General features: G+C 41.9%; 1 protein-coding gene across 2 annotated transcripts in view; it reads right to left on the bottom strand.

Moving 5' to 3' along the window:
- Positions 1–2,381: 2,381 nt before the first annotated feature.
- Positions 2,382–18,778, bottom strand: part of usp33 (ubiquitin specific peptidase 33) — a 78,725-nt gene continuing 62,328 nt past the window's right edge. For both annotated transcript variants that reach the window (XM_080195152.1, XM_080195153.1), the window contains exons 23-25: positions 9,229–9,331; positions 6,831–6,899; positions 2,382–4,944 (exon numbers count right to left, since the gene is read on the bottom strand). In XM_080195152.1, coding sequence (XP_080051278.1) covers positions 4,790–4,944; positions 6,831–6,899; positions 9,229–9,331 — 327 coding nt within the window. In that variant the 3' untranslated portion in view covers positions 2,382–4,789. The remainder of the gene's footprint in view (positions 4,945–6,830; positions 6,900–9,228; positions 9,332–18,778) is intronic.

The following is an 18,778-nucleotide window of genomic DNA, read 5'->3' as shown; positions in this document are numbered from 1 at the left end:
ACAACTTGTGACACAACCAGAAAGAATGCTTACTATGGTGCATCTGTAAAAAATAAGAGAGTCATAGTGGATATGCCAAATTTTCTTATCCACCAGAGAAAGTAGAGGCATTGGTGGGCTTTCTTAACTATAGTGTTAGTGTGGAGAGTCCAGAACAGATCGTTTTTTTATGAATACTGAAGAATTTGAACCTCTCGACCATCTCCACTTTATGACCGTTGATGTAGACATGTTCTCCACTACACTTCCTGAAGTCGATGACTAGCGTCTTCATTAAGGGAGAGATTATTGTTGTTGCACCATTTAACCAGATTCTATCTCTTTCCTGTACTCCATCTCCCTGTTGTTTGAGATCCAACCCACTATGGTGGTGTCATCAGCAAATCTGAAACTGAGTTGGAGCGGAATTTGGCCATGCAGTCATAGGTGTATAGTAAGGGGCAGAAGACACAGCCTTGTGGGGCACTGGTATTGAGGATGATCATGGAGATAGCCTATCCTTACTGATTATGGTCTGAGAGTTAGGAAGTTGAGGATCCAGTTGCAGAGGGAGGAGCCACACCCCAGAGCATGGAGTTTGGAGATGGGTTTTGTAGGAATAATGGGGTTGAAGGCTGACCTGCAGTCAATAAATAGGAGTCTGTCATAGTCACCCTTGTTATCTAGGTGTTCCAGGGTTGAGTGTAGGATCAGCGAGATAGTGTCTGTTGTGGACCTGTTGCGGCAAACTATCGTGGGTCCGGACAACATGAAAACTAGAGTTGATGTGCGTTATGACAAACCTTTCGAAGCACTTCATGATGGATGTTAGACGGACCGCGCGATCGTCATTAAGGCACGCTGCCTGGCTTTTCTTTGGTACAGGGATGATGGTCAGCTTCTTGAGGCAGATAGGTACCTCAGACCAGAGTAAGGAGGTTGAAGATGTCTGTGAATACCTCCGCCAGCTGGTCCACGCAGGCTCTGAGTGCTCGACTGGGTACTCCATCCGGGCCAGTCATCTTCAGTAGGTTAACATTCAAGACAAGCTATCTGAAATCTCCAATGGTGACCTCGGATTTCAATTCAACCGAGGCTGTTCAGGCAAATGACAATCTCCCACTCACCCATTACGCAAAATAAGCATAGAACGCATTGAGCTTATCATGCAGGAATGATGCAGAATTAGTTCCAAGAGAAGTGTCGACTGGAATTCCAAATCGTACTTCTAGAGTCAAGGACAGACAAATTCAGAATGTTGAAGAATAGATGGCCTCCTGATTGACTTTCTTACTGACTGTGTATAATAATTAATGGTGTGTCGTACTGTGTCTAGAGTCTTATTGATCCTATGTATAACATCATAACAATTTGTTGTCATGATCACTGAAATAAAGGAGGAGGGATGTTATACATTTAAATGGTTGCATGATTGCTTTAAGAGCTGGCTACATGATTTGATAGTGATGTCATGGGATGTGCACTGGGGAAAGCTTAGTTTAATTTTGTACTCTGTACAGTTTCTTCAATAAATCTGTTGTTAGCTTGAATCTACATGTGCAAACCACATTTTTCTTTTTGTTTAAAACCCTCAACTTTAACAGTTAGGACATTACATTATCACCTTGCTGTTTGCAGGAGTTTGCTGTGTGCAAATTTGCTGTTGCATTTCCTAATAATAGTAACAACACTGCAAAAAAGTACTTAATTGGCTGTAAAGCATTTTGAAACATTCAGTGATCACAAAAAGCGCTATTTAAATGCAAGGCTTTAAAAAATAACCTTCCAATGCTCATACAGGTTGAGTGGCATCTTTAACAAGATACTGAAAATTGACAGGCAAGGATTCAGGTCTTCAACACTTTCACCAGTCTATATAATATTTCTGGAAGGGGTTCAAGCCCTTGAACTTCTGACTCAGATAAGTGTGCTACCATTAAACCAAAATGGACACCCTAATGTCCCTTCTTCTCATAGCTACTATTTGAAAGATTTTTATCTCAATGTCTTCCCACTGTGATGACAGATCAATCTGAAACACTGACTACTTCGCTCATCACATTTGCCTGACCTGCTGAGGTTTTTTGTTAAGTTTATTTATTAGTGTCACAGGTAGGCTGACATTAACACTGCAATGAAGTTACTGTGAAATGCCACAGTCCAGCACCTGTTTGGGTACACAGAGAATTCAGCATGGCCAATGCACCTAACCCTGCAGGTCTTTTGGGCTTTGGGAGAAAACCCACATAGACATGGGGAGAATGTGCAGACTCCACACAGTGACCCAAGCTGGGATTTGAACCCAGGTTCCTGGTGCTGTGTCACCCTTTTCTGTTTTTTATTGTAGTGTTTCTACCTAAATACAGACTAGCTGTGGATAAACAAAGACTCTTGAAAGGACAGACAGAGCCAGGAAGGCGAACTGTTATGTGACATTACCAAGTAGTGCACAGGAAAGAAAATCTACAGCAGGGTTTGTGTCACTTGTTTTATTGAACAAGAGAGACAGGTCCCTATTGCTATTCAGCATCAAGAAGCTAAGAGAACATCTTCCACTGATTATGCATTCCAACTTTACTTCCACAATTATGTACTTCTGCAGCAGTGCAGCACATTTTCACATTCATGATCCTATTATCACAAAGATAACATGCACAGGTGTATGAGACTGAGTGCTTTGTTCTCAGAGTTGAAGGTGCCTGGTTCCGTTAATTGCAATTATCAAGGTACTCTTTTACATTCCTTACATAAATGATTCCTTTAAAAAAAATGTAGTTAGTTAGAGTCATAATTTCTTCAAAGTGCAAGTTCAACTTAAATCAGCCATTGTTGCAATCGAGATTTGCATGCGCATTTTAAAAAATAAATTAATACAAAAAAGCTCAAGGGAAAATCCTGTTTAGAAACAGAAAAGTCACATTCTGGCTAATGCATGGTTTCAATTTTATGGAACATTCCTTTGAGGCACATGCTAAGGAGACTGGTTTCAAATCATCAATTCTAGAAGACTGTTGCTCAAGGTCAACTAATCTGTCCAACGAGTTACAGGATCATTTTTGCATCAGTTACATAATCTTACCCTAGAGAATAATCAGCTGTGCTTTTAGTGAAATACTTCAAAGAAGTTTAGCAAGAATCGCACTTGAGTCTAAACCCAACTGATATCTTCTTTTGCTGTAGATTAAAATTTATACCATGGTGAGGAGTTTCTCTTCCTTTACTGGACCGTGCAGTAGAGAGCCCACAGATTTATTCAAATACAACTGACTGAGCGCTTTGAGTCATGAATGTTCCAATGTTATGGAGTGTGGAGGCAGGCTGGATGGACCAACTGGCCATCACTCCTGGATGTTCAACTCCAGGCACGTCACTGAAAGTCAGAGACAATCTCCCAGTATTTAAAAATAATGTTCAGAGAGTGTATTCAGAAAGACCGCAGTGGCAATACAGGTCTCGACATTTAGGAAAATAATGCAAGAAACAATCTTAGTGTCTCTCAAACACAAAACGTTTTGCTTACAGTGATTCTCTTTTTAAGTGAAGTGGCTCACTGGAGACGAAAGATAATTTTGACCCAGCAAGAAGCCAGAAAAACAAAAATCAAAATTTGAAGGTGGCTGGGTAAAGACTTTAATTACACTGCCTACCCATCAAATGGGGGAAGTGGGTCCGCTCTTCAAGAGTGCAAAGAGCTGGACAAGCCAAATTGTTTCCTTTTGTGCTGTAACCATTCTATTAGTGAACACCACAGACTCCCTCAGGTCTACACTAGAAAGTTAGCAGAGATTGTGCGTTCAGCTCCTTGTGTGGGGTTGACTCTACAATCTTCTGCCTCAGTAGGTAACAAAGCACAGCCCTGACAGCACCTCCAACAATACAGCTCTCTTCAGTGATCACAGTCTCCGTTATGTCAACAGGTCTCGAGAGTGGAGCTTGAGCCTACTGGCTTCAGACCCAGGAGCGAGTGCTGACAGCTGAGGAGGGTCAATGTGTAGGTTCACAAAATTGGAGTGTTCTCACCGGAAGGAAAGTAGTCGGGGTGAGCTAACAGATTTTTGAAGTTATGAAAGGGGGTAAACAATAAATGATACGTTCTGGTTTTCCAGCTTTGTAAAACAAGAGACTGATTTCGATTAGAGGATAGATGGAAGACATTTTCCCCATAGGAAAGGCAATGCTTTATTACAAGTGGCTACTTAGGCATTGAAAAAAGGAATTGGGTTATAAATTGAAGCTTTTAAAAAAGGTAGGAAAGAGGCTTAGACGGTCAAAGATCCAGTGCTAGCACCAATTCAATGGACTGAATGGCTTTCTATGGTCCTTATAATTCAGATTAACACAATATGTAGGAGTTAGCCTGTCCCACCCACACTGCATCTAGACTCAACATTACAATTTTTGCGAATTCTCCTGAGAATATTCCTTTAGCTGCTTACAGTAGCACGGACAAGAGCTTTGAAATCTTTGATTTTTCATCTACAGTACAGTGCAAACAGAAGATCAGTGCTTTCCTGAGTCAACTTAATATAAGCAACCTGTTTCACACCAGTACACTTCCAGTGTGTGGGCCTTTCACAGATCAAAGCTACATCACATACCACCAGAAAACACTTCCAATCCTTCAGTACAGCTTATCAGGTAAGCCTGAAATCTACATCAAACTATATTACATAAAAGGGGTTTAACTTTGTGATTGTCCCTAAAACACAAAACATTAATGCCACTGCAGGAGTTGTTTTCAGAAAATATCTCACACCCTGGAATGCTTAGAATCCAGCATAATTCACAGTTTCTAACATTTCCTTTAACATTATTGCACTGGGCGGATTTCAACCTCAATTTTTTCTTCTATATTTGATGTATCAGGATGACTGACATTCTGCCGCAGAATGATCTCTGGGCCTCCTCCATAGATGGAGTAGAGGAAGCTCCAGGTTTCTTCTGAGATCTGGCCAGAATCAGCTCCTGGAATGAGAAATTTAAAAAGAACACGATTAGCATCACCACAAAGGCATGGAACTGGTAAATAGCACCCTCCCAAATCACACCAACCAACACAGTTAAGATTCTTTGTGCTTGCCAGTACAGGGCCTGTAGCTTCTCTGGACAGGTAGTCAGTCCGCTATATTGGGCTCCCCGGAAATCAGTCCAACCCAATTTACCTGACTGCTACTACCACAGCACCCCAGCACAGCAGCTGATTAGAAAATCTGGAACAGAAATCTAGTCTCATTAAGGGCTACCAGCCACAAATGTCAAAATTGTTGTAAAACCCATCTGGTTCACTAATGTCCTTTAGAGAAGGAAATCTGCTGTCCTGACCTGATCTGGCCTACACGACTCCAGACACACAGCAATGTCGTTGACTCTTAAAATGCCCTCAAACAGCCTAGCAAGGCACTCAGTTCAAGGGCAATTAGGGATGGGCAATAAATGCTGGCCTGAGACACCCACATCCCATGAAAGACCAAATAAAACTAGCATTATGGATATACTAGATAAATAAAGTCTATGTGGATAAGAAGTTTACTTGTCGAATTACAACTTCCATATTGAAAACCTCTTACAGTACAGTGACTACACTTAAACTACTTAATTGGTTCTAAGTGCTTCTACTGAGGTCATGGAATGCACAAGTCTGTTCTTCTTAGGTGTCTTGGACACTTAAACACATATGAACTGTACAAACATTCCCCATATGCCCTTCAGATTCCCATTTGTTATCCAATTATCAGATCTCATCTGCAACCTGATGTGTATTGGTACATCAGCATTCTAACGCAGTATTATGATGATAGGTAGACAGCAGAGATTAGACAACTCTTGGACTGAACCAGATCTGGATCTGATCTATCAAAATTGACAAATATACAATCTTTCTATTTATTTTTTTATTAGTGTCACAAGTGGGCTTACATTAACAGTGCAGTTGTTACTGTGAAAATTCCCAAGTTGCCACATTCCGGTGCCTGTTCGGGGACACTGAGGGAAAATTTAGCGTGGCCAATGCACATAACCTGCACATCTTTTGGACCGTGGGAGGAAACTGAAGCACCTGAAGGAAACTCACACAGACACAGGCAGAGTGTGCAGACTCCACCCAGACAGTGACCCAAATTGGGAATTGAACCTGGGTCCCTAGAGCTGAGGCAGCAGTGCTAACCACTGTGCCATCAGATCAAAAATAACTGACTGGTACAATGTTAATGTAAGCCTACTAAACAAACTTATTTAGCCAATGATGCATCCTTCTCAGTCTCCTTTTCCCACTGGGATAAACCTTTGTTGAGTGCTATTAAATATCTCTAAGTCTGCCAAGGCAACATCATTGTCCTAACTTCCAAACTAGCTTCCCAGTTCACTTCAGCCAGCACTATTATTCATATCCCTAAAATGACCTTTTGTTTAGGTTTAAAACACTTAGACCTAGTTCTGTCTAATCAAAGCTCTATACAAGTAGCTATAACTTTGCTCTCCCTTTCAAATCATAGAACCCCTATAGTACAGACAAGACCATTTGGCCCATCGAGTCCGCGCCCGGCTCTCCGACAGAGTACCCCACTCAGTCCCTCTTCCCTACCCTATCTCCGTAACCCCACACATTTACCATGGCTGATCCATCTAATCTACACAGCTTGGGAGACTAAGAGGCAACTTAGCATGGCCAATCCCCCTAACCCACACATCTTTAGACTGTGGAGCATCTGGAGGAAACCCACACAGATAGGGGAAGAACGTGCAAACTTCACACAGTCACCCCAGGCTGGAACTGAACCCGGGGCCCTGGTGTTGAGAGGCAGCAGCACTAATTACTGCAGTAAAAACGTAGGAAATAAAGAATGTGCACATACCTTGTTTTAAAGACACATGGTTGCTTTTACCAACACTGATCTTGGTGTTATCAATTGGACCAGGATGCTCTAAGACAAGAATTAGGAGTGTATTAATAAATCAGGGATGACACTGTCATTAGCTGGCCATTTATTTAAATGGCACAGAGCAAGTCAAATATCACTATAAATACATATTGTAAACAACAATTTGCATTTCTCATTGGAAGGCACCTCATTGAAGCGGAGAAAATGAATATTTAAAAAAAAGACAATAAGGAAGTCAGCAGAATTACACTCCATTAGTATTATGTTCAACCGCTACTCAAGTCCCATCATAATTAAAAATCCTATGACAAATACTTAAAAAGTCAACAACTGATCATAATAGTTGTAGCATTCACCAACTTTATAAATCTATACTTCCTTTACAATGCATTGCAAGTAACTGCTTTATAATGTTACTTCAAAAAATATTTTCTATTTGAAGAACTTCAAGATTAAATTGAGAAATTCAGACACTAAACTCAGGATTAACGACTTGCATGTGCTTATTAATTAATTTGAGGTGGAAATTCTGCCAGCAAATACTTTGTATTAAATTGAGGGCTCAAAGTCTACAGAACAGGTTGAAATTAAAGAAAGGCGAGATAAAGCAGGAAGTGGAGTAAAGTTGTCATCAACCTTTATTTTTAAAGTTGAAAGTTTCAACTAGGTAGGGAGATAGATCGGAAAGTGGCCCAGATCTGAGCTTCTGGCAATGAATACGTTGGAGTACAAATGTCCCAATGAATCTGGGTTCCAACACAGTCGGGATGTAAACAAAATTTTCAGGCATTTAGAACACCGGGTTCTCAATATTTAATTAAATAAACTTAATTCAGCCATTGATGATGCATCCTTCAGTTCAATTACTCTTTTGTAACTTGTGTTGATTTTCATTACAGCCTTTGAGCTGGATCCCTCATTAATCAAATTTAGTACAGATGTGAGGGAAACAAATCCTGAACAAAGTATCGTACGGTCTCAATATTATGTTAAAAAAAAAGAGGCATTACAGAAGATGCAAAAGTATTTTACTAGAATGATGCCCAGACCTGAGGGGTTATACCTATTAGAAAAGTTTGAATAGGGTGATGCGCTTTCCTCTAGAGAATTCAAGACCAATGGACAACCTGATAAGAGAACTTTAAGATTACAGAAGAGGTTGATGGAGTAGATAGAGAGACAATATTTCCATTTGTAGGTGAGACCAGAACTAGAGACTATAAATGTAAGGTGGCCATTAATAAATCCAACAAGAGAAACCTCTTCAGTGCTGAGATTATGGAACTCACTCCAACAAGGAATTGTTAAGGCAAATAGCAGAGATGCATTTAAGGGAAGCTATATAAACACAATGGAAAAAGCAGCAGAAGGATATGATGATGGAATTAAATGAAGGGAGGTGGAAGGAGGCTTGTGTGCAATATAAAACACTAATGTAGAACTGTTTGTCCAAATAATCAATTATACTGTGAATATTTTGTAAAACTTAATTTGGACTACATTTTCAATACATGACAACCCTGTCAGGCACACACCATATGCGTAAGTGTAAAATCTGAGCCAAATAGCAGGCTTAGCACCGAGGGAAGGGCAAACATTCAATTCAATGAACACACCTAAAACGGATGCTAAAACATCAGCAAGATAAGATACGTTCTGGTTTCCTGCTACTGTTATTGAGGAAACGTTAGAAGAATTAAAACCGCTTCTAACTCTTGGATAACTGATATACTACTGACATCCCAACTATCCCAATCCCCCCAACCCCCTATCCGCAACTACACCCTGCTGATCATTCTCCTGACCTGACCAATCATCTGATCCCCATGACCCATCCTATCCCAGCCATGACTGAACTGCTGAACCCCCCGATACATGCTACCGCCAACCCAGTCACCCCCCCCCAACCCTTCATCACTAAACTCAACCTAACCCTATTGAACTGATTACCCTGCCCACCCTACTCCTCCCCCAACTGATCCATCCAATTCCTATTCCACATCCCCCCCCAACACCGCCGTCTGGCAGCTAGTGCTGAACCTGGGACGTAGCTTCCTTTCCCCCCAACTTGGTCACACTGGACTAAATAGCTTGGGTATCTCTTACACTGCACTTGTCTCTCCCAGCCTGAGTTGGAAGGTCAAGTGCGAAATCTGCAGCTCCTCACTAAGGTTAGTAATAAGGAGTAGTGGGGCCAGGACTCAGAAGTTCCAGTCCCATGTACTCATGTCAAATTACCCCCAAAGCATTCACCTGCTTGGAAAGCAAGCAACAGTAAAGAAGCATCTCCAAATTTCAAATGAATACAACCTCTGAAATAACCAAGACATGAGCCCATTTTACATGTTTGTGACATTTGTGGTTTACATACCGTGTTCCTTGCCCTTGACAAATCCTTCCCATTCTCTAAACCACTGCATGCTAATACAGTAGATAACAGAAGGTGATTCTTCTTCCTGGAAAGCTTTGTTTAACTATATTAAAAAAAATCAATTATTTTATTTGTCAGGCTATACAAACATGCCAAAAACAATCAATGCGACAACAGTGGATGTAGAAGCTGAATGTTATTGCTTTTAAAAATACTTGCATTTATAACACCATCTTTCACGACCTGGGGAAGTGCCAAAGTGATTTACAACCAATTAAGTATTTTTAAAATTTTGGCACTGTTGTAATGTAGAAAATGCAGCAGCCAATTTGTCTACAGCAAAGTCCCACAAACAGCATGAAATCTGACCAGACACAGTAAACTGTGCACCACCCGGCACTGTGCCAGCTGGAACGGTCTATTAACCAGAGTTTCGATGTTGGACCTAACAAAGAGATGGTACATGCCCTACGCCGAGGCAGTGGTTCTCATTTCATGCAGTATTTGCATTCACTGCAACTCGAGTGGTTTGTTTACAGTGGCGCAGTCCTGTATTTCACCACTGTTAGGAGCTGGAACTTTTTTAGTGTCGCAAGTGGGCTTACATTAACACTGCAACGAAGTTACTGTGAAAATCCCCTGGTTGCCACACTCCGGTGCTTGTTCGGGTACACTGAGGGAGAATTTAGCACAGCAGTGCATCTAACCAGCACGTCTTTCAGACTGTGGGAGAAAACCCACACAGACATGGAGAGAATGTGCAACTCCACAGACAATGACCGAAGCCAGGAATCGAACCCAGATCCCATGCGCTGTGAGACAGCAATGCTAACCACTGTGCCACCATACCTTAATAAATTGAATGAGTTCATATTTGCAGTTGTACTTTCCCTTATTATTGCACAAGGTTTCAGTTGATTCCCTGTGCTTAATCTTTAAGGAATGGATGAAAATGTTGTGTTACAATTGACAGCAGACATGCTATTAATAGCTAATTCACAAGGGGGAGTGAAAAATTTTTTTAAAAGTGGTTGAATAGTTTTACCTTTTACTGCTCTCAGTACAAATGAGTGATAGGATAGGGCAACTTTATTGAAATTAAGGTGCTTAATTTGATTTTGCTGAGTTTAACGATGAACCATGAGTCATGTATGCTGAAGTACACAAGGCAATGAAATGTGCTCTTGAAACCGAATAAAACAGAGACCAATTAATTTCAGACACAGCACAAAAGGTTGGGAATCTCCAAGTGAGATGAGAAAGAAAATTGCAGCAGTCAGAAATTTGAAATAAAAGTTAAGTGCTTGAGATGCACAGGCCAGTCAGCATTATTTGATACTGTCTACATACCACCAGCTTGGACTGAATTACTGAATTCAAGGGTGTTCATATAAATTAAAAACCATATCAGTTCCAAGGTTGAGGCAACACTTGTCACACCACGATTTTCAACCATTTTAATTACCCATTCATACGAACATAGGAAATACAAAGAGTAGGCCATTCGGCCCATCAAGCCTGCTCCACATTCAATTAGGTCATGAATGATCATTTAACTCTATACTATTTTCATGCACTATTCCAATATCACTTGATATCTTTAGGATCTAGAAATTTGTCTTGTCTAATATTATGAAGCCTTCATAGTTCGTGCAAGAAGGGAATTTCAACAATTCATTGCCTTCTGAGTAAAGAAATTCTTCATGAGTGTTCTAAATTGCCTGTCTCTTATTCTGCGACTGTGGCCCCTGGTTCTAGCCGCCACCAACACCACCAAGCATCCTTCCTGCAACTATCTCTGTTGAGCCCTTTTAAGATTTTTGTATGTTTCAGTGAGATTAACTCTCATTCTTCTAAACTCGAGAATACAGGCCCAGTCTTTCCTCACAGGACAATCCCAGGAATTAATCTTGTGAACTCTGTATCATTCCCTTTATGACAAGCCTATCCTTTCTTGGAGAAAGAGACCGAAACAACGCTTTGCTGTTAATTTCTCTGCTTAAGTTCCAATATTAGACTTTTGGTCAATGTCCCATCTTGAGACTGTATCACCTACCTGCCATTTACAGAGTCATAGAGGTTTACAGCATGGAAACAGGCCCTTCTGCTCAATTTGCCCATGCCGCCCAGTTTTTAACCATTAGGCTAGTCCCAATTGCCCGTGTTCGGCCCATATCCCTCTATACCCATCTTATCCATGTAACTATCTAAATGGTTTTTAAAAGACAAAACTGTACCCAGTCTCGTACTACCTTTGGCAGTTTGTTCCAGACACTCACCACGGTGTGAAAAAATTGCCCCCTAGTCACTTTTGTATTTCTCCCCTCTCACCTTAAACCTATGTCCTCTAGTTTTAGACTCTCCTACCTTTGGGAAAGGATGTTGACTATCTACCTTATCTATGCCCCTCGTTACTTTATAGACCCCCTAAGCATCCTATGCTCCATGGAAAAAAAAATCCCTGTCGATCTAGCCTCTCCTTATAACTCAAACCATCAAGTTCTGATAGCATACTAGTAAATCTTTTCTGCACTCTTTCTGTTTTAATAATATCCTTTCTATAATCTGGTGACTGGAACTGTACATAGTATTCCAAGTGTGGCCGTACTAATGTCTTGTATCACTTCAACAAAACATCCCAACTCCTGTATGCAATGTTCTGACCAATGAAACCAAGCATGCCAATGCCTTCTTCACCACTGACTCCACTTTCAAGGAGCTATGGACATGTATCCCTAGATTTTTTTGTTCTAAAACTCTCCCCAGTGCCCTACCATTAATTAATCCTGCCCTGATTTGATCTATCAAAATGCATCATCTCACATTTATAAACTCAGCCCACTGGCCCAATGGATTGAGGGTCAAAGTCCTGGTTCTTGCCTTCTTACCATCAGGTGTACCTCAACTAGATGGACAGCAGCTCAAGGCGGCTGCTCACCACCACTTCTCAAGGGCAATTAGAGAAGAGCAACAAATAGTCTGGTTAGTGAAGCTTACATCTCACGAAAGAAGAAAGAAAAATTTAATTTTTTTGAGGAAGTCGAGGTATATCACAGCATAGGGCTGTCTGATCATCTATGGTAGTTGACCCTTTAGACCATGTGCTGTAGTTGTCTCAATTGCAATACAGCAGTTTTAGTTCTAGCTTACTCATATCTGTTTGCAGATTTTGACTGTAAATTTGGTTCTGGTAATAAATCCAATGTGTTGTTTTAGCTGATTCGTATACAAGATGTGCAACCCAAATACCTTCCAGGTCAAAGGGACTCAGGAAGAGAGAAATGAATAAGCAGCTGAAAAGAAAGGAAAAACCCAGGGCGACAAGAAAATGGCACAGGAGTGGGGCTAACTGAACTTGCTCTTGCAGAGAGCTGGTATAGACACAATGAACATAAGAACATAAGAAATAGGAGCAGGAGTAGGCCATCTAGCCCTTCGAGCCTGCCCCGCCATTCAATAAGATCATGGCTGATCTGTCATGGCTCAGTTCCACTTTCCCGCCCTCTCCCCATAACCCTTAATCCCCTCTCTTATCAAGAACCCATCAACCAGCTTCTTAAAAATATTTGGCGAGGCAGCCTTCACCACTTCAACGGGCAGAGAATTCCAGAGATTCACCACCCTTTGAGTGAAGAAGTTCCTCCTCAACTCCGTTCTAAACTGCCTCCCCTTTATCTTGAGGCTGTGCCCCCTAGTCCTACTGTCTTTTTTGAGCGGGAAGAGTCTCTCCACCTCTATCCTATCCATCCCATTCATCATCTTATACGTCTCAATGAGATCGCCCCTCATTCTTCTAAACTCTAACAAGTACAAGCCTAGTTTATTCAGCCTCTCCTCATAGCTCAACCCCCTCAACTCCGGTATCAGCCTAGTAAACCTCCTCTGCACTCCCTCCAAGGCCAAAATATCCTTGAGCAGGTGCGGCACCCAAAACTGCACACAGTACTCCAGCTGCGGCCTCACCAATGCCCTATACAGCTGCAGCAAGACCTCCCTACTTTTATATTCAATCCCCCTCACTATGAAGGCCAGCATCCCATTCGCCTTCCTGACCACCTGCTGCACCTGCAAGCTGGGTTTTTGCGACTCATGCACAAGGACCCCGAGGTCCCTCTGCACCGTCGCCTGCTGCAGTTTTTCGCCACGTAAGTAATAGTCCTTCCTACCATTCTTCCTACCAAAGTGGACCACCTCACACTTGCCAACATTAAATTCCATTTGCCATTTCCTGGCCCATTCGCCCAGCCTATCTAGATCCTTCTGCAGACTCTCCACACCCTCCGCACAATTTGCCTTTCCCCCAATCTTGGTGTCATCAGCAAATTTCGACACCCTACACTCGGTTCCCTCCTCCAGATCATCTATATAAATGGGAAATAGCTGAGGCCCCAGCACTGACCCCTGGGGCACCCCACTAGTCACCAACCGCCAATCCGAATAGCACCCATTGACCCCCACTCTGTCTCCTATTTGACAACCAATCCTCTATCCACGCTAACACCCTACCCCCAACTCCATGTCCCCTGACCTTCTGCAATAACCTCTTGTGAGGTACCTTGTCAAACGCCTTCTGAAAATCCAGAAAGACCACATCCACCGGCTCTCCTCTATCCACCACCCTAGACACATCCTCATAGAACTCCAGTAAATTTGTCAGACACGACTTCCCTTTAATGAAACTGTGTTGCGTCTGCCCTATCAAGCAATTCCCTTCAAGATGCCTCGCAATTTCCTCCTTAATGACGGATTCTAACATTTTACCTACAACAGACGTTAAACTAACCGGCCTATAATTCCCCGCCTTTTGCCTGGCACCCTTCTTAAACAACGGCGTAACATTAGCTGTTTTCCAATCTTCCGGCACTTCCCCGGAATCCAGCGATGTCTGGAAAATAACCACCAAGGCATCCACTATCACCTCCGCCATTTCTTTCAGAACCCTCGGATGCATTCCATCCAGTCCTGGGGACTTGTCCACAATCAGCCCCTCCAGTCTGTCGAGCACCACCTCTCTAGTAACAGTAATGTCATTAAGACCCTCCAGTCCTACCACCTTTCCATCGCTAACACCCGGCAAATTATTCACGTCCTCCTCCGTGAAGACAGAAACAAAAAAGTTATTCAAGACCTTAGCCATATCCCCATCCCCTACCACTAGGTCCCCTTTCTCATCCTCTAAAGGACCAACGTTCACCCTAGCCAGCCTCTTCCTTTTTATATATTTATAAAAACTCTTGCTATCCTTTTTTATATTAAGTGCTAGCCCTGCTTCATAGCTTCTCCTACCCTCCTTTATCAACTTCTTTGTCAATCTTTGTTGACATTTAAACCTTTCCCAATCCTCTTCTCGCCCACTGCTCTTAGCTACTCTAAATTCCTCCGCTTTTAATTTAACACTTTCCTTCACCTCCTTCGTTATCCACGGCTTATTACCTCTCCTCCTACAGTCCTTTTTGACCATCGGAATAAATTTCTGCTGAGCACCAAGAAAGATCTCCTTAAAGATCCTCCACTGCTCCTCAGCAGACCTACCTTCCAACGCGCTCCCCCAGTCCACATTCGCCAATTCTTCTCTCATCCTACCATACTCCCCTCTATTCAAACAAAGGACGCGTGTCCGGGAACCCACTTTCTCCTCCTCCATCTGCAACAGAAACTCCACCATACAATGATCACTCTCTCCAAGAGGATCCTTCACCGCAAGGTCCCTAATTCTACCCGCCTCATTACATAGCACCAGATCCAAGATAGCTCGCTCCCTCGTCGGCTCCAACACACACTGTTCAAGGAAATTATCCCGGCAGCATTCCAAGAACTCCTCCTCGAGCCCACCTCGTCCAACATGGGTCGACCAATCAATATGCAGATTGAAATCCCCCATAACTACTGCCGTCCCATTCCTGCACGCCGCACTTATTTGCACGTTAACAGCCCGCCCCACCTCCAGATCATTATTCGGGGGCCTATAGACGACACCCACCAGCGTCTTCCTCCTTTTGCTGTTCCTAATCTCCACCCACAACGATTCCACTTTCTGCTCTTTGGCTCCGATATCATCCCTTGCTACCACCTTGATACTATTCTTAATCAGCAGAGCTACGCCACCCCCTCTTTCCTCCTGCCTATCCTTCCTAAACACTTGATAGCCCTGTACGTTCATCGCCCAGTCCCTGTCACCTTGCAGCCACGTCTCTGTAATGGCCACCAGATCGTATCCATTTGTGTCGATCTGCGCCACCAGCTCATCCACTTTATTCCGAATGCTTCGTGCATTCAGATAAAGCGCTTTCATCCCAGCCTTCACCTGGACCCTATTTGCCGTAACGCCACCAATTGGGACATCCTCGGCCTCTTCCCTTACCTATAATGGGCTGAACCGTTTGCTTTGTTGCTGTAAATATTGCACAATGTGAAAATGTTTTATTGGTTATTTCCGCAAAAAATTAATTGCCAAACATTGCCATGCTCTGGAACTATGAAAAATTGTGTTGAGACAGCAGCTCATATCATTTTCAATAAAACGATTTTTTAAAAAGAATAGTGTGTACCTGAAACAAGCTTTTCTCTTTCCCTCTTTCAACATGTATTATAGAATTACAGAATCCTACAGTGCTGAAGGAGGTCAATCGACCCATCAAGTCTGTACCGACCACAATCCCACCCAGGCCCTATTTCCGTAACCCCACATATTCACTCTGCTAATCCTGACACCAGAGTCCATTTAGCATGACCAATCAATCTAACCCACACATCTTTGGACTGCAGATGAGCCTAATGAGTATTTCCACTGATAAGGAACAGTTACATGGAGATGCAAGACAAACTGAGTGTGTTGCCCTCAGAACAAAGGCAATTAAAGTGGAGAGGCGTTCAAAATTATGCATGGATTTAATAATAAATGTTTTCCATTACACATTCAAGCTGACTGGAAAAAGCTGCAGTGGAAAATTTTGCAAGGCTATGGGAAGAGCAGGGGGTGGGGACAAACAGGATAGCTTTCACAGAATCAACACAGTCAGCATGAACACAATGCATCGAATGGACACATGGTTGCACACTGGTTAGCACTGCTGCCTCACAGCACCAAGGGACCCTGGTTCAATTCCCGGCATGGGTCACTGTCTGTGCGGAGTCTGCACGTTCTCCCCATGTCTGCGTGAGTCTCCTCCAGGTGCTCTGGTTTCCTTCCACATTCCAAAAGATGTGCTAGTTAGATGCATTGGCCATGCTAAATTCTCCCTCGGTGTACCCGAACAGGCACCAGGGTGTGGTGACTAGGGGATTTTCACAGTAACTTCACTGCAATGTTAATGCAAGCCCACTTGTGACACTAATAAATAAACTTTAAAAACTGGAAATGCTGGAATTATTTGATTTTATGTTTTCAGAATATATTGATAAACTTTGACGTATTTGTTTTTCATACACTCATGCTTGGAAATATTGAGATCTGCGACATTTGGATGGAATAAAGTTAGGAAAAAGGTGGAGGTATGGCCCAGTTAATTAACGATGGTATTAATGCACTAGAGAGAGATGACCAAGGTTCTGGAAACCAAAATGTAGAAGTGGTTTGGGTTGAGATGAGAAACTACAAAGTTGCTTGTGGCAGTGATGCAATTGTAACTACATGGTAGGACAGAGTATAAAGGAAGTGATAACGGCAGCTTATCAGAAAGATACAGCTGTAATCATGGGAAATTTTAATCTATAGACTGGAAAAATCGAAGGGCAGGGGTAGCCTAGATGAGGAGTTCATATAATGTTTTAGGGATAGTTTTTTGGAACAGCACTTATTGGAGCAAGATATTGTGAAATTGATATTGGTATTGTAAAATGGGATGATGTCATTGTGAAAGCACCCCTTGATAACAACGATCATAATATGATTAAATTTTACATTGAGGGAGGGAAGAGTGGCTCCAAGACTAGTATTCCAAACTTAAAGGCCAATTATGAGGGCACGAAAGCAGAACGAGCCAAAGTAAACTGGCAAATGAGGCTAGGGGGTAGGTTAATAGAGATATGGATCCAGATATTTAAAGGGATATTGCAGAATACACAGAATAGATATATTCCAATGAGAAAGAAAATTTTCAGGGAGGATACATTATCCATAGTTAACTAAGGACAGTATAAAATTTAAAGAAAAGGCATAATTGCACAAAGATGGTGCCAAGTCAGAAGACTGGACAGAATGCAAAGAATGGCAAAAAGATTATTGAGGGAAAAATTAGAGTACAAGAAAAAAGCAGCTGGAAATATAAAGACCGATGGTGAGCATTGGTGTTATATAAAATAAGGAGAGGACAGGTGAATTTAATAAGTATTCAGTATCAGTCTTCAATATAGAGGATACAAGTAGCATCCCAGAAATAGCTGTAAATCATGAAAAGGGAAGGAGGAATTCTGGAAAACAATCACCAGAGAAGTGGTTTTGAGCAAATTATTGGAGTTGCCTGCTGACAAATCCTGATGATCTTCTTCATAGGGTTTTGAAAGAGCTGGCTGGTGAAATTGGTGATGCGTTGGTTTTAATTTTTCAAAATTCACTGGATTCGGGAAAGGTTCAATTAGATTGTAAAATAGCAGGAAAGTACAGGCTAGTTAGTTTAACATATAGGGAAAATGTTAGAACTATTACTAAAGATGGTTATAACAGGGCACTTAGGAAATCAGACAAAGTCAGCATGGTTTTGTGAAAGGTTTAACCAATTTATTGAAGCTTACTGAAGGAATCATATGCTGCAGATAAAAAGGAAGCAGTGGATGTACTGTAGGCATTGCAAAAGATGCCACATCAAAGGATATTGTGGAAAATAACTCAAGGTGTAAGGTGTAACATACTGGCATGGTTGGCTCACAGAAAACAGCCGACATAAATGGGTCTTTTTTTTGGTTGACAGAGTGCAACGAATGGTGTGTTACAGGCATCAGTGCAGTCTCAACAATTTACAATTTGTATAAATGACTGATGAAGGGACAGTTGCTCATTTGCTGATGAAACAAGTTTGCTGATGACACAAAGATAGGTAGAGGAAATTGTGAAGAGGATGTAAGGAGTTTAATTAAGTGACAGAGGGGTTAAGAGACTGGGCAAAGATCTGACAAATGGAGAATAATGTGGGAAAATGTGAAGTTATCCATTTTGCCAACAAGAATAAAAAGCACATTATCTAAAGGGTGAGAGATTGCAGAGCTTAGATTCAGACAGGTCTGGGTGTTCTAGCATGAATCACAACAGCCTACAACAAGTAATTAGAAAGCTAATAGAACGTTATCATTTAGTGAGGGGAACCGATTACAAAAGCAGGGAAGTTATTCTTCAGTTATACAGATATTGGTGATGCCAAATCTGGAGTACTGTATGCAGTATTGGTCTCCTTATTTAAGGAGAGATGTAAATGCATCAGAGACAGTTCAGAGAAGTTTTACTAGACATAAACATAAGAACATAAGAAATAGGAGCAGGAGTAGGCCATCTAGCCCTTCGAGCCTGCCTCGCCATTCAATAAGATCATGGCTGATCTGTCGTGGCTCAGTTCCACAT

This window comes from Carcharhinus amblyrhynchos, chromosome 9 (assembly GCF_965287045.1).
Source record: "Carcharhinus amblyrhynchos chromosome 9, sCarAmb.v2.hapA, whole genome shotgun sequence".
In the NCBI taxonomy this organism is placed as follows: domain Eukaryota; kingdom Metazoa; phylum Chordata; class Chondrichthyes; order Carcharhiniformes; family Carcharhinidae; genus Carcharhinus; species Carcharhinus amblyrhynchos.
The sequence above is the reverse complement of the archived record's forward strand: the minus strand, read 5'-3'. Positions and strand labels throughout refer to the sequence as shown.